The sequence below is a fragment of the Physeter macrocephalus genome, chromosome 6, assembly GCF_002837175.3.
Source record: "Physeter macrocephalus isolate SW-GA chromosome 6, ASM283717v5, whole genome shotgun sequence".
In the NCBI taxonomy this organism is placed as follows: domain Eukaryota; kingdom Metazoa; phylum Chordata; class Mammalia; order Artiodactyla; family Physeteridae; genus Physeter; species Physeter macrocephalus.
This window is the reverse complement of record NC_041219.1, coordinates 71068056-71094755: the sequence shown is the minus strand read 5'-3', so window position 1 is coordinate 71094755 and position 26700 is coordinate 71068056. Positions and strand designations below refer to the sequence as shown.

The window sequence follows — 26700 nt, the reverse complement described above, 5'->3', positions numbered from 1 at the left end:
GAAAGCACTCGCGTATTGAATTCTCACGAAAAGTCAAGCGGTGAGGACTAGAAAACACGTCAGAATTTAAAAAATTGCAAGCGACTGGTGACTTTATTAAGAGCCCTGTTCGTAGAGACCAGCATTGAATGTGCCGAGGACTCGGCAGTCAGTTTGTGAGAGGCAGAAATGAGCGTTTACCAAGACCCAAAAGCATACCAGGACCTCAGTAAGGAATAGAGCATCTTACAGTACCTTGTCCTACTCTGAACTCTTTGGCACACACCCTCCTGTTTATGACATATTCTCTTTCTTTTCCAAGGGCTGAAAATGTCAGCGGTAGTACCTCCTTAACATACCGCCAGGAAGAGGGGCTGTTGAAACTCCAGCGTTTCACACTGGATCGGACCACTGTTCGTTGTGTCTTAGGCTTCATTTGCCAAAAGGAGCATGACTGTTCCCGAAGTCTAAATATCTTGCCTGATCCTACGTCAGGATGAATTGCTGCTCCTGTAGGGGCTCAGGCACCTCTATCTTCATAAGCTTAATCAGTGTCAAATCAAACTCTGAGACGCAGAACATCGGTAATTTCCCCCCGGGACTGTAATATACTCTTAAACTTTTCATGTGCCATTTCTCCGCAGATTGCAAGACAACAGCAGCAGCTTCTGCAGCAACAACACAAAATCAATTTGCTTCAGCAACAGATCCAGGTCAGAAATCATAATTTCATACGGGCTTCCCACTAAGAAATAGATTTTGTTTCTCATTTCCACGTGACCTAACTGAAATGAGCTCCAAAATAAATGTGACCTTCAGCCTAATCATGACGTGTCACCCACGTGCCGTGAGAATCTCGCACACGGTGGCTCTGTCACGGGCCCAACTGTGTCGCGGTGTTTTAGGGGAGGCAAGCCGGTGGTAGTTTTCGTCCCACGCGGACAGGAAATTATTGTGGAGAAATGTTTCGTCTTCTCTATTCTTTAATGTTTAATATGTGCCTGGAAATGTTCTTAACGGGGGAGGTGCAGGGGAACCAAAGCAGAAAGGTTTTCAGTTAGACGGCGGCGGCAGGGAGAACTTTTTGCGGTAGGCTCGAGAGCCACGTGCGATCAAGGTGCACGAGAGGAAGGGTAACGATTTGGCGTCCAGGTCGAATTTCACCCTTCACACTGCGTGGCGAAATGAAGACTGAGGGCTCTATAACCTCCCTACTTTTCTTCTGTGGAATTTTGCAGTGATGGGAAGCAAAGCTGCCAGGGATAGGCTGTCTCCACCACTTGCTTGTGGCATGCGTCTTGCCAAAATTTGTTTCCCTTTCTGAAAATTCCCTCTCTGAAAGCGCTCATTTCGTAGCGTATTTAGGAGGATTTAATAAAATCATGGATGGAGAGCTTTAGCGTAGTGTCAAGGCACACAGTAAGTACTCAATACATACTTGCTGTGACCAGCAAGAAGAGGAAACTGGTTCATGGAGCGGTGACTCCAACCTTACGTGACATCATCCATCGGAAATCAACTGTTAGATTTGCAGTCAGCTTCTCTGGGGAGAGATTCGTCATTCTCTTGAAGCTGTATCTTGAGAATCCAATATATTTTATTAAGTGTAAATATAAATGACAGAAGCAAACATGTCAAAATTATTTCATCCGCATGTTTACCATATTTAGACTTATATGCCAAAAAAGTTTATCCCATTTTATCTAACTGGGTCAGCTACACTTAATTTCTTTACTGTGGGTTATATAGCCCAATCAAGGTTTACTCATTCTTGTTCTACCTGAAATTCTAACGAGCACAGTTTCAGTGAGACAGAGAAACATCAGTGAAATGTTCCAACCAAGACTCCATGCCTTCCTTAATTATGAACAGCACATTTCTAATGTGATATTATCTGTCTGTCCATATCTGGAGTGTGGTTATTCATTCAACGGTTTAAAACTGTTTTTCGGGTTTCATGTTTAGCCTAAGCATGCTGCCTTTGAATGTAATTTTAGTGGATGGTACGAGGTTATCTACACTTAAAATGTTTTTGATTATTGAAAACCAAAGATAATAGAATCATTATGGCAATTTCTCATTATAAATAAGATACAATTCCATAATGAGTGGTGTGGTCCTTTGCAAGTCACTTGGTTTCACTGTGATTTGATGAGGGTACCAATGGTTTTAAGTGTTTATAATCGTTATGAGATTGAGATAGTCTTTTGTTAAATAGAATTGCAAAAATGTATGTAAACCCGTATTATAAATATGTAGAAGGCTCAATCAGCTGTGCTTTCTGACCATATAAATTGTGCAACACCTTCAGTACTTACTTGTTTTGCAATTATTCCACAGTTATGACCACTGCGTTCATAATGTGGATTTAAAGCTCTGTCATAATAACAAAATGTTGAAATTGGAGGATTTCTTGCTCCAGAGCACGGAGCATTGTACTTTATAAGGCAGAGCATTTTTTAAATGAAGTACCTTAAACTATTCTAGAAATGACATGACTCTAGAAACTGTATACCAGCGAGCTGGAGCCAAGTTTAGTAACTTGCCCAAGACCACATGACTAGTTATAGGTAGAACCAGGATCAGAAGCAAAGTTTTCTGACTGTTAGTTGAAATTTTGCTGAGTATGAGAATTTTAAAAGCTTCGAATTTCTATTTGATCAAAATGTTACGCTGCTGGCCTCCACTAGTTCACAGGGTAGACCAGAAAAATCCAGTAGTCCCTAAAGGAAATAATGTCACACTGACAGTAATTTGGGGGAAACATTAAAAGATGCTGAGGTACTATATCTGTGTATTTGTCCTCTTTTCTAGTGTTAGTACAGATAAATGATACCGACAGAGTCAAAACCCATCAAGCTATTATTTTAGAAAAAAAACCTGGGAATGTTTCAGGCAAAGAATAAATACCGAGCAAGAGTGACAGTCTGAAAGGAATTAATTTTCACAGCTTCTAGTATATTCATTAACTGAAAACATAGTTCTAAAGTATATTTTATAAATTGTTAATCTGGAGATGTCTAACAAACACTTAATAGTTATGAAAATCACAATATATTTAAATTAGTCTATTGAGAGATATGGGAAGCACTGATGTAGTGGCATGTGTAGAAACAGAAGGTTAAAAACATAGAAGAGATCCTTTTTGTTCCCCACGTAAATTTTTAACCATATTTCCTTTTTAGAATTTTTTCTCTCCCTTTTCTTCTTTCTACTTCCTCCTTTTCTTTGGCAGCATAGGACAAGGAGGGAGAAGATTAAAAATCAAATCTGCTATAGTGGAAGGCAAATTAAATGTATAACAAATATTATTATGAAATGAATTTTTGTCAATACATAATCAATGCTCACTTAAGAATTTACCATAGGTTAAATTTTCTTTGCTATCTGAAAATACGTAGTATGTTTTGAATTTGATCTACTTTTTTTTCTTTCTTAAATATGGAGCCTTAAGACCTTGTAGAAATAAACATACCACTTACGTTATTCATCCTGACTGCAGTTTTTAGATGTTTTGTGCCATTGTTCCTTTGGACCTTAGAAAACAATGCATTCTAGTTCCTCTCTTGATATAATAGTGGACTGCCGTGTTACTAGTCCACAGTTAGGGCTACATTTAAAATTTTTCTTTCAGCTGTAAGTACACAAGACATTAACTTGGTTCAGAGACTGGGAAAGTTATGCAATACGTTAGATGGGCTAAGCAGATCTGCGAGATGGATTAGATTGATAGGTAAGAGAGCAGAACGAATTTTCACACTTGATAGCTGTGTTAAATGACAGGAGGGTGATGTCCCCTAACGTTTTCCTCATTCTTTCCTCTCTTTAAAGGAGAGGTTAATTTAGTCATCTTTATTCCTTTCGAAGTATATTTCATTCAAGTTTAAAAACGTATGAACAAGTTCGTACGTGTGTGTATGAACATTCACATATTCTAATGACCCAGGTTATTTAAAATTTCTCTTGACCTGTTAATTCTATTTTCTTTCAACTCCAGATGAAAAGAACGGTGGTAAGTTTTACTCTGCAGTTATTTTTTGAAAGAGAAAAGTGCCATAAGAATTGGCAAATTAGCCAGTTTATTTAAAATCACTTAGGGTCAGTTCTTTATGAACTGTTCTTATCTCTTTAAAAAGCAACCTTGGCTCTAAAATTGCATGATTCTAATTGGGTTGAAAACTCAATCTACATTATTTCTTTATAAAGACTTTATAGAGTTATAGCCTTCCTCCAAGTTTATTCACACAACTCATGAGGATTAAAAGAAGAATTAAGAAAATTTTCTGTCATTCTTTACAAGATCATAAATCAGTTCACTCTACAAATAAAATCATGCATAATATCAGAAACATCCCATCTTCCCTCAAGAATTTGTCTCTTTCTTTATGAGACCCTTAATTTTAGGAACACTAAGAAGGTTTAGTCTTCCTTTTCTACTATTCAGCAATATTTTTCTTTGATGTTTTTGTTTACTGTCCTTAAAAAAAAGAACATTTTTGCACTTTTACTGTATCTAGCTAACTTTTAATGCACATTAATACATAAGATGAAATTTATAAACATTTCAGAGAAAAATATCCTTCTAGATTTTTTGAGGGTAATCTTTTTTTTTCTTTTACTCTATTGCTTGTGCTACAGTGCCCATCTTCAGCAGTTTTATTTCCTGACTAATCTCTTTTTTTATAATAAATCAGCCTGTTTCTAATACTGTTAGATGGTTTATGTTTCCAATAATGATCCTAGACAAGTGGTTCATCTTGACCTGATTCACTGTTACCAAAACCTTTTAAAGTAAATGAATGAGTGACCTCTATTCAACATCCATTATGGCAACAAACTGAATGTTCCTGAAGACTCAAGTTCTCTTTTTGTCTTGAAGCTTTGTACAGGACATGGTTTCTGTAGCTTTGGGTGTGTGTTTGGGGGGGCCGGGGGAAAGCATGTCCTAGTTTTACATTTCTTACCCTTTTTCAATAATACTTCTTGGAATTTAAAGTTCTTTTTAGCATCTTAGAGTGTCAATCCAACAACATGCTCTAACATGAAACTGACTTAAATATTTTTAAGGGCAAATTTAAAGATATTGTACTTCTTTTCAAATGCATAATTTCATGATTCCCATACTGGAAGCTCAGTGTTTAAACTGTCATAAGAGATGCCACATATTTGTTGCATTCCCTCTTCTGTTAAACTTTTCCAACTATTGTTCATTGTGTTCTCTTGGGGGCAAAGAATTGGTATTTAATAACCCCCTGTTATTGTTTCTGATTCATAAGGTAAGCACATGCAGGACTAATAGTAGCTTTGGGTCACTGATTCTGTCTGGAGCTAAGGATTGAGCAAAGGACAAATCTCTGTTCCTTTGTATTCTTAGTTGTGCAGTGTATATTCCATACTATGTAGGAAAGAGCTTGATTCTTTAGGTGTTACAGGATTATATTTAACTGTATGAAACTTAAGTGTATTAAATGGTTAAACAAAAAGATAGGGAGTAGATTCTATGGATTTAGACATACTCATGTTCTGTTTCTGCATCTTTGTACCTTACCTGCTATGTGATCTTGAGAAAATTGCTCAGTCCTTCTGAGCTTCATTATTCCCATCTATTAAATGGGAATTATAGTACCTAAGTCACACCTGGTTAGTCTGAGGATTAAATGGCGTCATCCCTGGCACGTAATGAGCACACAATGCTAAAAGATTTTGCCTAAGTCATTTGAAAAACTTCCTTCTGTTTTTCTGATGATGGACAATTTAATGAATATTTCCATAGAGGAGAATTTCTAGGAAAAAAAAAATAACCTACATGGCTGTAGCCACTGAAAAGTGTAAGTTCACTCTTCCAAATTTATATGATTTTAGAACTATGGCAGATTTTTAGAAAGCCTTTATTTACACCTGTCTCTCATTTTGACATTTGTAAAGTGAAACCAAGTGAGGTTAGAAGATTTTCCCAAGGTCACAGAAGTTGTTACTTGTGGAACCATGGCTGGATTCCAAGTTCCCCGAGTCTTGGTCATTTTTATTTCACCAATATTCTGCCATTTAAGGCTTAATGGCCCCAAGTTTTAAAATGAGTTTTCTTTCCCTGGGAACTTATTCCTACGAAGTAAAAATACATCTTGACTTATATACAGTTGAATGATTATGTTGCAGTCATGGGATCAACCAATTTGTGATAAAGGTTTCATTTTATTGGAGCCAAAGTTCTCTGAGCTCATTAAGAGTTTTGGTAATTCTTGATAAATTATTATGCAGAAGGAAATCCATTGAAATATTGCATTGGAAACATAATGACGTTAAAGGTGAAATAATAGTACCTGACTGACCTGCTGATTTATGATTTCTTTCTCTGAGTGTGGTAAGTTGGAAGCATTTTACCCCCCTCAACAAGACCCCACACACATACATGAGCACAAAGAGATTGCAAAGTAACCTTGTCTCTTTAGGAAACTGGAAATGCCAAGAATAAACACCATATAATTAAGGTAGCATTTCAACCTGAGAAGGAAATGCATTAACTCCTTGAGCTCCGACTAATGTTTTTCTGTATGAAATACAATATACCACCCCTGGGAGGATATAGTTCTTGACCTTCAGATAGATTATTAGAGGAGAAAATATGGAGATACAAAGTAACAGCTTTAGAAATGACTTTCCTCTCTTCCTTGTACTTTCTGGAAGGAGAACTGCCTATTGAGAAGATGGGTGTCCTCTCCTAAAAGAGCAGTGATGATAACTGCAGGTCTGTCCTTTTACTCAGAGGGAGCCACTTTAAAATCCTTTAAGCATTGGTTTTTTTTTAAATACATCTCCTGGTGATTACCTAATGATAGAATTTCAGTCATTCATATGATTTCTCTGTCTGGACAAACCTGCTTTTGTAGATAGAGATACAGATAGATTGATATGCCTATATATTTTTAAATTTGTATTGATATAACACATACCTGATGGCTAAAAGAGTACAAGAGCATAATGAAAGCAACCATCCAGAGCCCAGTCCTCTGTACTGTGCCCAATCTTTTCACTCAGAAGGAGCCGCCTTAAAATCTGGGGTTTTTTTTTAATAGCCTTCTAGTATTTATTACACTTCTGTATATCAAATATTATTATAGTGCCGTTTCTGACTTATCAACTTTAAATATCATTAACTTGGAAACTGGAAACTTAGTTCTGGTATTGCCAGCCCAGCACCCTCCCCTATGCCCCTCCCTCACCTGTAATATAGTGACATAAGTCATTTAAGTTCTTCCAATAGATATTCTTAAACTTTCAATAGTTAACTTAACACCTCTTTTCTCAATCAGCTATAAATAGTGTCTCTTAACACTTGCCTTGTCGGATGAGGATGACATCTCTCTTCTGTCACACACAGCTGCCAATTCTGTTATCTGTGTGTTTACTCTAAATATATATAATACATGTGTGTATATATGTATGTGTATATATACACATACACACATAGCTGTTGTGCTTTACCTGTTGGTTAATCCTAAAAATTGAAAATCAATAAACGATTTTTATGTTAAAATATGTCTATATATTTTTCTGCATAGTCTGAATAAGGTGCTCCTTATTTCATTTCTGTGTAGCTTTGAGCTTTCCAACTGCCTTTTCATTAGTCTTTCTTCCTCGTTGTTTGCCTTATTATCTCCGTAAATTCTCAAGAATAAACCAGATCTCCACAATCCGACTCTCCTTGATACCTGCTCCCTAGCCCTCTGTTCTCCTGCTTTCATTTGGTTTAGTTAGTCCTGCTGACATTCTAGGATGTCCCTTTATGGTTCTCCAGGGTCGAGAGAATCACTATTTCCTATATTGTCCTCCTTGCTTTATCTCCTTGTTTTGCTCCAGAATCACATCAAGAAACTTCCTAGAAAAAAAAGGAGGGGCAGGGGTCTGCATAGGATATAAAGTTTCTGGGATAAAAAGTTCTAAATGTATGCATGTATAATAATGCTCCATTTTACCCCTCTACTTGATTGATAATTTGGCTGCAAATAAAATTGCAAGTTGGAAGTCATTTCCCTTATATTTCAAATCCATCGATTCATCATCTTCTCGCATCTGTGAGAAATATGATGTTGATCTGATGTTTTTGTTGGTGTGACCAATATTTTTCCTTTCTGAAGGCTTTTAGTATCGTCTGTTTACTGCAATATTTCACAATAAATGAAAAATATCAGCATATATTCTGATATTTTTCATTTATTATTTTGTAAACACCATGAATCTTTCGTTCTAAAGTTATGTTCTTTTGCTCTGGAAAATTATCTTGTCTTTTTTTTCTTGACCATTTTATCCTTTATTTTTCAGTTCTTTCTGGATCTCCTATTAGGCAGACATTGTATTTTCTGGGTTAGTAACTGTGTTTCTTAATGTTCATATTTTTTGTTTCTGTTTCTTGGTTCTTATTTTTAGGGGATTGTCTAAACTTTTATCTCCTAAATTTTTTAATTGGATCTTTGAGAAATTACCTTTTTAATTTCCATGAGCAACTTCTTTTCTCTAATTCTTTTTTCAGGTTATCCTATTGTTTAATGGATCATTTCTCCTTGAATATCTCAGGGTATACAAGTTTGAGGGTGTTACCAAAAAAATTAAATTCTCACTTCCTTAAATTATCTTTTCTCTCATTTTCATCTCCTTGTTTATCTTGATGTTACTCTTTCAGCTTGAAGTTCTACTGGAATTAGAAAATGATTGGTTACCCATCCAGATTTAAGAATGAGATAAGAACACGTAGACTGGGAGCTCTGACTATGAATGAGACTTATCAACAGGTGGGCACTGCTTTAGCGAGAACAGGAAGCTGGCCATACATAACATGAATCCTATATATGGGTACAGAAAGGTCTTTGTTCTGGGATTCCAATGATCATGTGCTAGCTATCGTAAGTTTCCTTAGACTATTCAGTTTCTGTTGAAGTGGGTGTGATGTAGCTGGGGGAGAGGACAAGAGCCACTTTCAAATAATACTACTGTTTTCAACCCAGGTCTTAAACTCCTGTTCTCTCTCATATCTAGTATTTCATGTCCTAAGACTTTCTGGTGATTCTGAGTAAAAATTAAGCCCTGTTTTCACTTAACCCCCTGCATGTATACTCTAGTCTGTTTCACCCACTTTCATCAGCTAACACTCTACAGTTGCTTTTCATCTTCCAAAACTTTGGTCATATTTCTTGCCTATGCATGCCTTTTATTCGTAATTACCTTATGTGACATAGGTTTATAAATTATTTGTTTTTATTTTTTAATAATGTCTCCAGAAAGAACTGAGATATATGCACATGGTCAGTCTATCTTGGAAATGTAAATCAGAACATCATTTTAAAAAATTCTTTCTTTTTAAATAGGAGAAAATATTCAGAACAGTAAACAGTATCTGGGAACAAAGGAGTCCTCATAAAGATGATGAAAGGTGAAGGTGAAGCTTGAGGCTCCAAAACCAAAATATGCAGTTCTAAGATCTGTATAACATAGAATATATTTTTTAGTTTCTCTGGTGGGAAAATAGTGGGGACAAGGGACATAGATATGGAGAATTTCACCATCGTTTTCCCCTTTTTGTTAAATTTGTCAAACAGTATGAGTTTATATATAATTTTAGACAATGACCTTGATATTTTAAACTTTTTAATATCATTATTGAGACCCTAGTTGAAATAACAGCTATAGTTGATGATTCTGTTGAAGTGACATTGACAACAGTTTTTGGAAGTTGTAATCCTGGTTCTGTAATTCATTCATCCAGACTTGGGCTCCTCACTGAAGACATAAACAATGCATTTCATGGAAGGAGGTCATTTCCTTTTCCTCATTTTTCTATGTGGAATCTCAGTCTTTCATGTTGTTTTCCTTTTTCTGTCATCCAATTTCTGTGCCGTTTCTGTGTTTTTTCTTTCTCCAATCTTTGCAGTATGATTTTTGAAGTGAATCCTGGTTTCATTTAATCAAGTGTGGCCATTATGGAATCACTGAGACTGGCCCGGAAAGCAGACTGAGAGCAGCATTTCCCATGACTTTGCCACCTTTACCAAACATCATTACCTGTGGAAAAAGTTGAACACTGTTCTTCACTGAGGCTCTACCGTTCATATCTTACTAGTTAACAAAGCAAAATCCATCAGTGCTTAGATAAAACCTGGGAATGTAATTATCAAATAGTGGGAAACAAAGCAAAGCAAGTTATCAATAACAGGTTTGGAGAATATTGGTCAAAAGTCAATATGTTGGCCTAAAATGAACTTCCTTTATCTCACCTTAATTTATACAGTTAGTGTGGTAAATAAATGTGGTAGCAGGGAGTGCTCACAGAATCTTTGGAAATAATTTCTATCTCCTATCTTTTATTTTTTTATTTATTTATTTTTTTGTGTGTGGTATGCGGGCCTCCCCCTGTTGCGGCCTCTCCCGTTGCGGAGCACAGGCTCCGGACGCGCAGGCTCAGCGGCCATGGCTCACGGGCCCAGCCGCTCCGCGGCATGTGGGATCCTCCCAGACCGGGGCGCGAACCCGGTTCCCCTGAATCGGCAGGCGGACGCGCAACCACTGCGCCACCAGGGAAGCCCCGTATCTCCTATCTTTGAAGAGAGTTGACAAATAGGTAGAAAATTAGATGCCAGTGAAATTAACAGTGTTAACATAAAATGAATGAATTCTACAAAGAGTAATTATATCATGAGTCAAGACATACATTCCAGACATCCCTAGCACGTGGCAAATTTCCTTCAAAGAGCTCTCTAGCCAGAGTACTAATTTCTACTCAAGAGTTGGTAAATTTTTATGTAATTTACAGGCAACGAGAAACTGATTGACTTTTTACTCTGTGTGTGCGTGTTTATTTGGCTCTTTTCTTCAGAAAAGAAAGATTAACAGTTAAAAAAAATGAGAAGGGAGAGATAAATAGAACACAAGATACCTTTATGATACCAGAATGGTCCCCAGTTTTCCCTTGAAGGAGAAACAAAAGGAACACTGAAGTTGTTTCTTTTTCAGTGAATATTCTAGAAGTGCTTCATTCTCAGTCTTCATTATACTGGAGCTCACAGCAACATTCAATAAAGTTGACCACTCTCACTTTCTTGTAACACTCTTTGGTTGGCCTCCAAAAGACCACAGTCTGCTTTTCTTCCCCATTCTCAGTCACATTTGGTAGGTTCTTTCCTGTCCTTAAAAGCTAACTTGCGTTTATTTTCCATTCTCTGACTTCTTTATCTCCACTTATTTCCTAAATGATCCCATCTAAAGTCTTTGTATACCATCCTATGGATAATACTCCAAAATTTATCTTGAGAGCCTCTGTCTCTCACCTGGACCTCAGAGTCTAATACCCAGCTGTCTACTCAGTTTAAATGGATAACTAATATGCACCTCAAATTTCACATTTCCCGAACAGAACCTTTAATCATCTCCCCCAAACTCATTCTTTCCTGATTTATCCATCTGTGAATATGATACCACTTGCCTAGTTACTGTTGCCAAAGACCTAGGAGCTGTCTTTGTATCCTCTCACTCTCTTATGTCTCAAAACTAATCCATCGGAATTGGCTTTTATCCTCAAAGTCTATGAATTGAGCAACTTCTCCCATGATCACTCTAGTCTATGTCACCATCACTTCTCACCTAGCCTGCTGTTGTAGGCTCCCTAACCAAATGGGTCATCCTACTTCCTCTGTTGACCTGCTAACTAGGTTTTTCACGTAGCTGCTAGAGTAATCTTTTAAATTTAATTGTGCTGTAACCATGCTCAAAATCATGTCATTTAAAATGAATTCACTCTTCTTACCTTAGTCTGTTGGGCTATACTTGATTGCACCAACTTCTAACTTTCTCCCTCATTCCTTCCACGCTAGAAACCCATCCTTCCTGGTTGCAAAGAATATGCCGACAATGTTCTAGCATCAGAGCATTTGTGCTTGTCATTCTTGTGGCCCGGAATGCTTTCTTCCCCTCATCCCATACCTCAGAGCCTCACTTCAGCCAGCCATCTCTTCCCGTGCCGTCCTCCTCAGGGAGGCCGTCTCTGAGAGCCGGAGGAGCTCCTGCCACCTCCAGCTGCCTCTGAGCTCTTTTCCTGCAGACTTGTCTTACAGCACTATCACCCCTTATATTTATTTGGTTCTTGCTGTACCCTTGCTACCACAAATGCAGACCTAACAACAAGTCTGTGGGGGTCAAGGATTTTATCTATCTTGATCACTGCTGTATCCAAAGAACCTGTAAATCTTCTTGACATATGATGAGAACTCAGAAATATTTACTCAATGTATGACTGTATGAATGAAGTGAGGGTGCATTATCCAGTGTGTAGTGTATGTAAAAATAAGTAAGACAGTAATTTTCTCAAGAGATTAAAATAGATGCTATGGGAGCCATCAAAAATAGATAACCAACATTCCCTAGTGCTGTACGTGATTTGTAAAATCATTTTGTACCTTGTACTGTACTAGTAAGAAGAAGCAGCCCATTGCTTATTAAGTGGTTGGCACTTTGTAGAAGTCATTTCTTATGATTATCACAAGAATTCAGATAGGTTATGGCATTATCTCAATCTTGTAGGGAGTAAAAATGAGGATGTGTTTGTGTGTGTGTGTGTGTGTGTGTGAGATTCTGTGATCCTGACAGTTGACTACTATGTAGACTAAAAGGTGCCTTCTTCCTCTCTCTCCTTATTAGAGTAGCAATGAGTGATTTAATTCAGATAATCCCTAGAAAATAAAAGTAATTGATCTTATCAAACTGAGCTAAACCTGTTAAACTAGCAAATGTGGCAGGATTTTTGTTTATGTAATTTAGTTTTGCTTTCTACAGTAAGCCAGTAAGAGGTTGCCCTTTATAAATGGAGGAAAAATATTTATAAATGGAGGAAAGATATGTTTCACATAAGCAAATATTGCATATAACCAAATCTTCACTTATGAATGCCAAAAAAGATAGGGTGCCATATTTATAGAAGATAAATATCTTTTAAAACTATTTTATGTTGACAATTTTGTTAGATCTAAAAAGGATATTAGAAGAGGTGATCTAATGAACTTTCATAGCATGCACATATGTTTAACTCTAAAAGAGGTAAGCTAATGAGCTAATTTTGATATCATACCCATATATTTAATTTGAGATTTCTATTAATATATCTATATATACACACAGGTGTCTGTACACACATTTTTTGAATCAGTATCTTCCCTTCATTTCTTCTATTTAGTGCCAAAATAGGTATTAAAATTTTTTCTTCTCCCATAATCACCATCTAATTCTGAATACCTTTTTTACTCTCTTTCTCTCTCTCTATTGCTTTTCACAACTTTGCCAGTACCTGTACCCATACCTGCCTGCTGCTTGACCATCGGACATAGCCGCTAGTTATTTCCTTTACTATTTTTATTATATTTTCTCTCCCCCAAAGTTCCTTTCTCTGGCTAACTTTTCTCCTCTTTCTTCTCATTATTGAATTGGATTTTGTGTTTCCATTGAATAAAAATTTGTTCACAAATAAACCAAGTGAGTCTAAAAGAGTGTTTTGTTTTAATTTTTAAAGTAAGTTATTTGATTTACTACAGGGTGATTCAAGGGGGAGAGAGCGCAAGCAAACATGTAAACAGGCTCAAACAGAGGTTCCACAGGGTGTTAGTACACTATATTATTTCAGTCTCTTCGTGATAGAGGGTGTGTTGTCATGAGCACCCATGTCAAGCAACCAGAAAAAGAGGAGGAATGGCTGCCTTAAAGTAAATCAAGAGATAACAATAAAATTTTTCTGTTGCCTGGTGGAGGTGTTTAGGATGTGTTTTCTTTATATCTTCATCCACCCTAATTGAGAATGCTTTAAAATTGAATGACTAGCAGTCAAAACGTGTTTGCTTCAAGCTGAGAAGAAAAATGCTGGTGTCTCCGCTTCCAAACTGATTGCGCTTTGTACACAACTGACAGCTACAGTCACTTTGAGTGACTGATAAGTGGGAAGCTTTGCCACTTATCAAGGAATGCAGGCTGAAAAGAAAAGGCTGGAGTCGTTTAGATGCTTTGGCATGTTCAAAATAACATCTTACATCAGTCAGACTCAGAAGCACTAAAAGACATTTAAAGTGAAGTAATGTATATAGAAATGTGGTATATGAGTATATGTGTATGGAGAGAGACAAAAATGATTCAACAAGCAAATAGCTGCAAAGAGGTAAAAGAGAAAGCACTGTAGTTAGGGGCCGATATTTGTGAAGTGAATCAATGGTTAAATACTTTACACACATTTGGTAAAAATTTACCTTTAGTTTGAAACAAACAAATTTAAAAGTACCTAAGTGTAGATCTCCATCATTATTTACATAAGCAACTAGCTGTTGACCAAATGGATGCCTTGAAGCACCTGAATAATAAAAATGTCATCCACTTTTATAGATAGTAATTTTTACCCTGAGGAAGAATCCCAATTCTCATTCCCCCTCTTCTCTTCTTGTGTAAGTAATTTTTTTTTTTTCTTTCGCGGTACGCGGGCCTCTCACTGTTGTGGCCTCTCCCGCTGCGGAGCACAGGCTCCGGACGCGCAGGCTCAGCGGCCACGGCTCACGGGCCCAGCCGCGCCGCGGCACGTGGGATCCTCCCGGACCGGGGGCACGAACCCGCGTCCCCTGCATCGGCAGGCGGACTCTCAACCACTGCGCCACCAGGGAAGCCCTAATTTTTTAAATATACATTCAAAATGTTCTGTTATATCTAACTTAGCATGATTACATAATAAAATAGAATCAGGACATGTTCTAATTTTAAACATAATTTTGAGACTATGCTAATGAAAGAATATACAGATTCACTAGACTGTAATTTCCACAAATAGGAATTTCTGAAAATGACAATTTTTTATACTCGGTTATTAGGATTATATATACAGTGCATGTATATCCTACTCTAATTTTCTAGGACATTCATATTTCAAATATTTTCTCTGTCTATTCACATGAGTTATTCATTCTTTTATACTCTTTGGATCCCTAATAAGAGATGCAGTATACCTCAGTGATTTTAACCCTTTTGCTAACACCATTCTGTCTATTTAAATAACTTGTTTCAGTTTGAAAACCCATAAATACACTAGTTTTTGTCAGGCCTTGTGTCCCAATTTTAGGTTTGGGGATAAAGTCACAATAACCATAGCCGTGGTTAATTTTTCAAACTTCCTTGCCTTGAGCCTCTGTCTTGGAAGACTAAATTTAATGTATAGTCTCTTGATTATTTAAGGTACAGCCAACTGCATGCTTGAGGGGTATAATTATGAAACCTGCAAATTATTTCACTCTTCTCAATTGCTGTAGGACGTAGGACTGAAGACAACTAACCTTTACATCACTGTAAAAATTTGGGGGTATGTTTGAAGACAATTATTTGAGTGGGCAGGAAAAAGAATGTGTTGGGACACTATGGCCTTCAGACCAGTCTGTGAACTGCTACAAGTCCTTGAAGAGATAAGGGGCTTGCTAAACCCATTTCAATTCAGCTGACATTCTTTTTCACTGCAAGACTTTCTTGATGAAGGAAGAAATTTGGTGGTTTATATCCTAGTACAAGCTCCTGACCTCACAAACCAACACCTTGAGTAGTACTGAATTAGAACTCTTTGATCAATAAAATATTAATATAGACAAATAGTCTTTAGAGATAACTTAATCCAACTTTTTCTTCTTCAGTAGATGGAGAAAGTATGGTCCAGAAATGATAAGGGCTATGCCTAAGTCCCATGGTAATTAGGTGTAGACCCTGATCTCTTAGTCCTGATTAATCATGTTAAATAACCAAGATCTGAAGCATTGCTGAGCACAAAATGAGCAGCAGTCCTGCAGAGCCCATAAAATTGTATTTATTACTTTATCTGGAATTTGAAACAGATATTAAATCTTTTGCTAAAGAAATTTGGAACAATGTTTGAATGGTTCCATGAAAATTGTAAATGACTCATCACGTAGGAGAGAACAATTAGAAAATGTTCATCAAATTCTGATTCACTAAAGTTATCAGTATATCGTTTTGGAAGGCATATATGCAAAACTTTTTTAACATATATTTCATTGGCTCATGATGGCCTCTATATTTTTTAAAAATGATCATTTTTACAGTGAGCTAGTGTCTCTGCCTGATTCATTTTGGATCAAAATTTATAACATTGTATCTTCAGAGTTTATAAACTTATAATGTCTGAATGCTTCTCTAAGAAAAATATTCCTTTGATAAACAGTAGCTGAGGCTCTTTCAAAATAAAACTGAAATATTTTAAAGGACCTCTTTGATTTCTAGATATGTTTTAAAAACCTACATTAGGGAATGAATATTTTGGCACTGGAAAATATTTTCCCATTATGCAATTGATTTTTCTTTTTCTCCCACTGTAAAATGATGCCCGTTCCCCAGCCTCCCCATTTAGGGTATTTGATATACTTCTATGATTTATTGAAAGCTTTATCTTTCAGTCTCCTATAGTTTTAAAAAATCCTCTTTCTTTTTTGTTCTGTAACAACTGCTTCATTCTTGTAAGGAAACAGGAAAGAAGATCTTTCTCTAAAATCTTTATCCCTTGAGACATTGAGTGAAGTCTCTTTTGTGATTAAAAAAGGCTACTGCTCTTAAATGTGTTACAAGCACAATCTTGATGTGTACAAATACTTCCATCAACACATCATTACTTTAAACTGTCTTCTCTTTAACCTGTTTTCTACTACCTTATATCTTTTTTCTTCTTTTCTGTGCTGTCTCTTACCCAATTGCTTTCTCCTCAGTTATTCTCCTGCTTGTGACACAGACTCATTCCTAGACAACAGATCATCTCAGTGAGAATTTAGGAGAAAGAACACAATGCAGAAATAAGTACCCATCAGATGTTATTTTGTAAATACATCCTTAAAAAAATTAGTATCCCAGTAGCATGAAAATGCTAATAATTCATATAGTTGTAGGCGAGTTTAGATATCTTGTGAATCTCACTTCTCACAATGGTATCATTATATATTTTATTTCTCTTATGTGGCCACTGTAAGATATAATGTTAATACATGTAAACAAAATCCCACCTTGAGTGATGTAACAATTAGGTTTTCATCCATCTCTGTGCTCATCCATGTCATGACACAATTCAAGTATCTGATGATTTTCTTTTTCTTTTTTTTTTTTTTTTTTTTGGGGTATGCGGGCCTCCCTCTGCTGTGGCCTCTCCCGCTGCGGAGCACAGGCTCCGGACGCGCAGGCCCAGCGGCCATGGCTCACGGGCCCAGCCGCTCCGCGGCACGTGGGATCCTCCCGGACTGGGGCGCGAACCCGGTTCCCCTGCATCGGCAGGCGGATGCGCAACCACTGCGCCACCAGGGAAGCCCCTGATGATTTTCTTCTTGCATACAGTCGTAATCATAGAAATAACATAAGGGTCTATTGTAGGAAAAAAATGAATGATGGGGGCTTCCCTGGTGGCGCAGTGGTTGAGAGTCCGCCTGCCGATGCGGGGCACACGGGTTCGTGCCCTGGTCCGGGAGGATCCCACATGCCGCGGAGCGGCTGGGCCCGTGAGCCATGGCCGCTGAGCCTGCGCGTCCGGAGCCTGTGCTCCGCAACGGGAGAGGCCACGGCGGTGAGAGGCCCTCGTACGGGAAAAAAAAAAAAAAAAAAAAAAAGTGAATGATGAAGTCAGTCAATGGACATTCTTTGGTTATTGCTAAATTAAAGGAATCATGATCACAGTGTTTATAAAATGTATTAATGAAGTTCTCAAATGCATGCATGCTCTTCCTTTACCCACTTTGCAAGGATTATTAATTATTAATGGCTTCTTATGCTAAGATATGATAGTATTTTCATTGTGCCTTCTTTATCTGACTAAATCCTCAGAACTTTATGTTTTATTTAGAATGGGAGAGAGGTACTCTTCTGTAAACTTTTTAGTACCATATTCAGAGCCACATGGAATTAATCTCCTTTAGCCCATCTCCTCCATATATCTTTATTTAATGGCATTTTTTTGCATCTTTCTTTTACTTTTTCTTTTTCTTTTTATCATTTGATTGATTTTCTTCATTTTGAGACTTGATCAGGGAAAACAGAACAGAAATATGGAAAAAAAAATCCTCAAATTAACCCTTAGTTTGATGTTTTATGAGTTTTTTGATACAGACTAAAATGCAATGGCATAATACCTGAAAAATGGAGACAGGAAGACTTAGAAAATTCAAAATTATCTGAGTTTTCACAGGAAAAGATGAAAGGATTAAATGTTGTTTCTGAAAACATTATATTTTGCAACCATCCCAGTTCAATTTAGATCAACCTTCTGTCATATAATTCTGACAAGTACCTGAAATTATGGACCCTAAGACATTGAACCTGCTTGTCCAATCTCTTCTTCTGGTTATAAAGATTATGATAGGAGTTTTACAGCCTCAGAATGAAACTGAAATACCTACACGAAGGAATAATTTTTGATTTTTAATATATTTTCACTGTGAGTATTCTAGAAAGCTCAAGGAATGTGTCTATCCCAGAATAATTACCCCAGTTCTTTTTTTTTTTAACTCCCTCTAATTACTGACTTTTACTATTAGATTAGTATCAAAAAGTGATAATATACTAAAAATTTCATATTTTTTCTGTTTGAAATCTCTATCCCATAAACACACATTTATGACTTGGTTCCTTTTATTGATTCCTTTGCATAAGCATTAAAAAAATTAAGTATCTTGAATTTGAAGTGTCTTTCATTTTTAAATGTTTTAAGAATGCTAATGACGTGTTTGTTCAATTTTAGTCTTTTCCCTTAGTAACAACCATTCAGACAATAGGACAAACATTATAATTTACTTATTGGAATCACAAAGGAAAAACTTATCAAGGAAAGATGTGCAAAGTTAGGTAGACATCTTCCCCCAGTGCCATTGATTGTTCAGATAACTTGAAAATAGTTATGAGCCTTTTCTCTTTATGATACTGCTTTAACTTAAAGGAGAAACAGAAAATAACCTCAGGATATGCTGCAGTTATTTCATTACTACTTGTCCCTTCTTTCCACCTTGACCACTATTATGTTTTATTCCATTCTGGCTGTGTTAAGCTATACTAAATGTCAGTGGGATATCTGCCCACATCATCTGTGGTTATGATCTGGTCTTGCTCATAGGAACTCATTCATTGAGGCTCTCTTTTTACAATCCTACATACCCATAATTCTCTCCTTATGTAGTTTCGAGCTGGTCTTAATAAACATGATGGTGAGAAATACTACAGGCCTCTTTTCTTTTCACTACTTAATAGCTTTCTAAAAGGAAAACAGGAGTAATTAAGTAAGGATACAAATGCTTGTCATTGGTGGGTAGTTACTGAGGCAAAAGGAAGAAAATCAAGGTTGAAGGTGGATTAAAAATTATGAAATACAGATTATATTTTCTAAATATTTTAATGCATAGTTTATAATTCATTATAATGTATGAAACTAGCACAACTGTATTTTTTTGGCCTTTTAAAGTCTAGTTAGAGTGTTTATATATGTCTTTATGCAAAGTATAAGAGACCTCAAAGTACTATCAATTAGGTAGGGGTCAAATATCCCAGATACTGTGCTCAACTATAATGAAGATATTTTTATCTTCTTTGAAACAATGCTCACACATTACTAAGATTTTCAAAATCCTGTGGGAAAAAGCCAATAATATAATTTCATTTACTATAAGAGTATACTGAGACAGTAATTGTAGCTATTTCAAATCTTGAAGGGCCAAAGTAAATTAGGGACAAGAAACATGAAGAAAAAAGCAATAGAAAATCCAGAGGCCTTGGAAAAGCAAAGAATAGGAGCGCAGAGGTGTTTCTTTGAATGTGGGGATGCTGGTCATATATTTAAAGAAGGGGGACCTTGAGAGGGCATAAGAGAACAGCCTGGAGGAAGAACAGTGGTCTTTTCCTTGAAAGGCTATGTGGGCTGTACCTAGACCATAGGATTTAAAAACTGGAGACTTTACTATTTTCTAGTTGTATGACCTTGGACAGTCACTGATTTTCAGCTTCATCTGTAGGTTCAAAATTTTAGTACCTCTCACATGATAGTTGAGATAAAGCAATCAAATACCATAAAGTGAGTGTGCCTTAAAATTTGTAGAGCACTGGAGCAAATGTTTTTGTTGGTGGTAATCTATCTTCCCTTCCTCTGCTTCATATCATTACTCTGAACTTGAAATTTAAGGAATCAGCATCTCAGAAGGGTTTTTGTTTGTTTCTTGTTTGGTCCTCCCCACCCCCAGATGGAGCAGAGCAAGAGAGAAAAAGCAGGAGAATTAGGGATTTTCCCTTCAATTGATATAATTAGCTTTAATTCATTAAAATACATAGTAGTATATATATTAATGTGGTATCCAAACCAGTTTGCTTGATCACAACCCCATCTCCCAATGTTATCCCTTCCACCACAGTTCGTTATCATACATATAAAATAATAAACATGTCTGCCTATTGTCCAGAGCAATGGACAAGGGAGTTATCTGACAAAACCATTAGTGATTCCAAGGATCTTTTTTTCTTTTCCTTTATTAATAATAGTGAATGCTAGCTTTCAGTATTTTTACTGATTTACATCTCTGAATTAACTTTGTCCTTTGTCAAATCGAATTCAGGTATCAGCCTACTTTCTAAATTTTTTAATTAATTAATTTGTATGTAAGCACACTAAATCACATGATTTATCAAAATTTAATTTTAGTTTCACAGTGGGTCACAATATCTTCTGAATGTTACAGAACTTAAGGTTCCTCCATAACTTTGGATTCAAAATTTTGGTAAACTTGCAAATACTAGAATCAGCTGCATGAAGAATTTAAATCAGTTTTTAGTTATGGAAGTTTATCAAGTCTCTGGAGAACAGGAAATATTTAAGCTAAGTTCAGATTTCATAAGAAGTATCACTAAAGATAATCACTTTTGCATGATAGATAGTGGGATGAAAGTTCTTTAATTGTTAGCTGTTCTTGGAGACCGAGCATTTCTTTGGAGAAATGACTAGTCTTTCCACTTAACATAACTTATTGGACTCTGTGCTAAGTAGCTGCATGTCTTACCACTGATATTTCTATATGGAATTCATTCTTTAGAGGGACCATATGGAAGCAGTTGATTGCTTCATCACAACTGGCACTTGCCTCCAGCTGTGTCCAATAACGGGGCATAGCTGGAGGCAAGTGCCAGTTGTGGATCACTACTAATGTTGTTATTGGTCATAAAAATTAGGTACTTAGAGTAATAATGGGACCTCTGCAGAGTAGAAGTAAGAATGTAATTTCTGTCTGACCTTTTAAATGTTATTAAACTATCATATAATATTAATATAAGTGCAAGTTATAACTGTTTTATTTCATCTTAAATACTAAGTTTCTGAATTTGTTAGAGTTTACTACATCCTGTGTCACTAATAAGATGGTAGGAAATGAAGAGACTCAAACTTAGTTATAAATCACACAAAAACTACTTTACCAGTGCCATCATGGGTTGCTTTTTTGAAAAAAAAATTGAAAACCTTATGCTTCTCAAAGAGACAGTTATCAATTGCAAATAATTCCATGAAATTCCACTGTATATTAATTTTTGACATTCAATTAATATAGATTTCTCCCTACTGATATACTCATAGATATTTGATCAGAATTTTATAAATAAATGTTTGTATTAAAAAATGAACTTTAAAATTTGAGTGAAGCATTTAAAGAATACTTACATTATAAGCAATTTTTTTGAATATAGACCATTTCTCACTCTATTTTTTGCGTTTGGATTTTTATATATATTAAATTATCTCAAAGCCAGATATACTTATATAGAAAATTATATACAGCTGAAGCCATACTGTTAAAAATTAGTTTTAAGTATTTCTAACTTCAGTGGTAAGTTATGGTATAAAATAAGGCTGAACAAATATATCAACCGATACATTTTGTTAGTGAATGGTACTAGTCATAAAACAAAATATGTACTATTCATTCCAAATAACTTAAATACAGAGAGAGAGAGTGAGAGAGAGAGTGTCCCTAATGCTGTAGTGGAACTTGAAACCTAGTGAAGGACCACATAATGCCACAGCTTCCATGATCAGATAATACTGATAGAGCTAACATCCTAGAAATACTCTAGGGCTGAATTAATAATGTTAGACTCTCTGTATCATCCACAACTGCAAGAAATTCTGCATACTTCAGTACCGTATTTTAGGGAAGTAAGATATTCATTCACTAATTTTAGAACTGCTGTTGTGTTAGTGTCATAGGCCTGCCATAACAAGTTCCCACAAACTTGGTGATTTATAACAATAGAAATTTATTCTCTTACAGTTCTGGAGGCCAGAGTCTGATATTAAGGTGTTGGCACGGGTGGTTCCTTCTGCAGGTTCTGAGGGAGAGTCTATATCACGTCTCTCCCCTAGCTTCTGCTGGCTGCCCAGTATCCTTGGGGTTCCTTGGCTTGTAGGTGCATCACTCCAGTCTCTGCCTCCACCTTCATATCTTTTCCCCTATGTCTCTGTGTGTCTCACATATCCCTCTGCATTCTTTTATAAGAACACGAGTGTTTGGGTTTAAGGCCCAGCCTGAATCCAGGATGATCTCATCTCTAGATTCTTAATTTAATAACATCTACAAAGACCCTAATTCCAAATAAAGCCGCATTCACAAGTACCGAGGGTTGGGAGTTGGACACATCTCTTTGAGGGACACAGTTCAACCTAGTACAGCTTTAAGATTGTTTATACATTGTGCTATAATTATTTTGACTATTAGATATCTTGTTTCTTTGAGAAAGTGATGAGTATTGAAAAGAATGAGTACATGACTGCCAGGAACACTGTCAATACATAAAACTGCTTTATCATTCCAGATATATTTACATTTTAACTTCTAGTCAGACTGCATAGTTGTTTTTTCAGTGTGGCTGGAATATGTAAAGACACAGTATTATTATTGAGTGATATAGATGGTAGCACTCTGAAGTTAGCTTCAGAGGACTTTGTTTAAATCTTGGCTCCGTCACTTAGTAGCTGCATAAACTTAGAAAGCTGTTTAATCTTTTCAAGTTCCAGTTTATTCATCTGTAAATTCATGTGTACAAGTTCGTAATTAATGACGGTTATTGTAATCATATGCTTCCTCCAGGTGGACTCTGGCTGCTTTGTTTGTCCTGAGGTTACAATCAGTAGATGTCTCTTACAGCTCGACTGCTGAGCATGTGGACGTTGCCTAAGGGTCATTTGTACCTAATCCATGTTTGTTCAGCTGATGAAATCGGTACAGATTGCCTTCATGATTAAGAAATTTTAAAATACCAGTTTTACATATTTTTTTCTGTATTCTTATCATCATACACTAGACTCCTGACCGTCTGGAAAGAGAATTATGTATCACTTTGGGCTGTGTCTAATATGATGCCAATATACTTGATGAAATCAGTCAGATTTTTAAATAAACGATTGTGATTGACTAAGTTTTTACTAACAGTGGTGCCTGGTGTATTGGCATTGTTCTGACATGGTTGTATCGTAGGAGAGGTGTGGGGAAAATAGCAAGGACTCATTCGTCAGATAGAACAAAGTTTAAGTGACCGCTTTGCTTGTCACTAGTGGTGTGACCTGAGCAATTCACTCCCTCTCCTCATGTCTAAAATACAAGTGATATATCTTTGTTTCAGCTTTTTTATAATTATTATAAATAAATTAAAGCACCAGGTTATTTGGTGCCCAGCTAACAAAAGTGCTTGATAAATGGTAGTTAAAAAGAAAATATTATTAGTGTCTGTATGCTGAAGATGATGAAGATGATGATGATGAAGAAATAGAATTTCCAGTGAAGTGATTTGTTTTATTTCATTTTGAAGTAAGAGCCAGGATTTGTCATATTGTGTTAGGACAATTACTTATCAATATAATATTTTAAAGCCTTCTAGGTCTGCTCTTCAATTGCAATTACTTCAGGCTCCTATTAACATTTTTCTGTTTAGTTTTGTTGACCTATAGCTAATATTCCGTCTTATGATAGGCTGTATCAAGTTGATCAGCATATATTTTCATAAAATGCATGTATACACAGAAATATATATAATACATCAGAGGATACAGAAATATGCTTTTAATCTCAAATTTATTAGTAAAATAATACATTTTTGCCTCAAAGATCTAGAACAGTTGTGTGCCAACTTTGTTGATTTGTTATACATACATATTCAAATGCACAATTGTTTTCTTTGTATAGACACACACAAACACTTTGTTGCCTATATTTTAAAGTTTGACAAATGTCATACCAAAAACAAGACACAAGAAGTGTTTGTTAATTGATGGTGCTAAGTTAAAATTGGATGAAGACTATCCAACTGTATTGTGTGATATGCATTCTCTTACTAGTTTATTTTCTATTTGGGAGGTATAAGTCTTTATCAAGGAACAGAATTTTCTTAAAGTGACACATGATGATATGTCACAGTTTTAAGGTAAACATAACAAAAAAGGCAAAATAGAAATAGGCTCTCTTTGAAAATAAAGTACCTCTTTTGTTTTTGTTCTGAGAATAGTACATTTATACTTAAAAGAAGATAGAACTACACACTTTGTACATTTCTAATTTTAAGGACTCCCTGAACTGGTGGATCTATATTGAAAATAATGTTTTTAATAGCATATGATGCACTGAAAATATCTCAGGCAAAATTCTGTACCACATATAAGAAACTGTTTGTCTAAGCCAATAAAGGACTCTTTTTTCTCCTCCATGTATGAGTGTGTGTATGTGAGAGACACAGAGAGAGACAGAGAGAGAGAGAGAGAGAATGTGTGACTTCCTATCCTGTAATAAAACCAGGTATTTTTTGAGCAAGTCACTTTGTCCATCAAAAATACCATAGAAATTAATACTTTTCAGAAAAGTAGGTCTTTCTATTACCAAAATTATAGGAGAAAGGCCTAAAACTTTCCATCCTTTCTTCACTTCAGACTGTTGAAATACTGGACTACTCAGAAGTTCAATTTAAAATTCATTAGTAATAATAACAATATAATTAATATTTTGCTGTAATAAAATTTCCAAAACTCATCCAATTTCCCATGTCAATCTTACATCTAAAATATTGCTATGATTATATTGATACTATGGGGATTTAGTATTCCCCATACCGATTTAGTTATTTCCCTTATATAGGTCACAAACATGCACAGAAACAGACACTTACATTCCACAACTTCTAAACCAGTAACATTACATTAGGAGTCCTGTTTAAATTAGTGATGTTGGAATGATTTCCTTATTCCCTAACTCCTAGACTGTCTATATTTACTTTCACGGGAATAGAATTAAAGTTGCTTTCTTAAGATTTTGATCTTTATTAGGGTACTTATTAGTACTTCTGAACCATAAGAATACTGCCATTTGAATACATCTTTCATGTTCTTTTTTGTAAAACCTGAAGAGTCTGGATGCACTGGAGGATTCTTCTGTAACTGGGCTTCCAGTAGGAGCTCTGAACCTATTTTTAAAATTCCTAACCTCATACTCTTTGGGAAATAGTTCTGGACTTAGCAAGGAAATGATTCTTAGTCTTAGTCAATGCAGACAGGCTTCCGGCTCTATGAAATGATTTCCATGATGATGGTATATGTTGAAATGGAATGTGATGTATATGATGGACAAGCCATGTATTAACATTCTGTCACTGAAATATCAGTCATGGAGATTATATGAAGAAGTTCTAGTCTTTAAAATTTGTGGTCTAGAAATAGCTAATGATAAGAATTCCAGTCTTCTAATCACTTAACTTCAAAACTTTGAATTTATTTTTGATGTCTTCCTCTTCACACTCTGCTTTGTATAATAATGTGAGTGTATTGATTTGCCTTCATGACACCCTTAAATCTTTTCTTGTTTCCCCTTTCCTGCCTTAGATTCAAGTTCTCATTCCACTCATCTCTGCAATGGCTACCTTTTACCCTCCAATTGTCTTTCTGCACTTATGTCAGATCAGTCTTCTTGAAGAAAAACTCTCCTGATGCCCATCCTTTGCTCAAAAGTCTTTGACAGCTCCCAACTATCCACAAGATTAAATGGTTTGTTATTAGCCTGTCATTCAAGACCCTCTACCATATGGTGCTAGCTTACTTGTCTAACTTTATTTTCACTTATTTCCTCTTATGAACTTGATGATCCAGCTAACTTAACTATTCGTCACACACTTTAACACTCTCTGGTTTCTGTGTTTTTACTCATGTGGATTCCTTTTCCTGTAATAGTATTCTCTATTCCTTCTTTCCATGCCGAGAACAATCACATACACCAAGACCAAATTCACACATCCTCTTATCCATAAGTTAGTCCCCTAATCTTCCTAGAAAAAAAAATTCTTCTGAACTCCTGTATCATTTACCGTTCTATTCCTCTTTTATTTTCTTACTCCTTTCTACCTTGTGTTACACTTATTTGAGTGATTTTTTTTTAATTTTCTCTCATTGAAAGGGGAATCTCAATAGCGTCTTTGTGTTTTCACAACATATATTTGATTCTCTTATAAGAATATTAATTGCTTGATAAAGACATCAATTAAAAAGAATTAAAAGACCTCCGCTTCCTCATCTATAAAAGGCTGGTATAGATTTAAAAAAATCTATCTCTAGGACTTCCCTGGTGGCGCAGTGGTTGGGCGTCCGCCTGCCGATGCAGGGGAACCGGGTTCGCGCCC

At 36.0% G+C, this 26700-nt stretch overlaps 1 protein-coding gene across 2 annotated transcripts in view; it reads left to right on the top strand.

Annotated features, from left to right (window-relative positions):
• Positions 1–26700, top strand: part of SOX5 (SRY-box transcription factor 5) — a 1009763-nt gene that overhangs the window by 798069 nt on the left and 184994 nt on the right. For both annotated transcript variants that reach the window (XM_055085506.1, XM_055085507.1), the window contains one exon: positions 624–692. In XM_055085506.1, coding sequence (XP_054941481.1) covers positions 624–692 — 69 coding nt within the window. The remainder of the gene's footprint in view (positions 1–623; positions 693–26700) is intronic.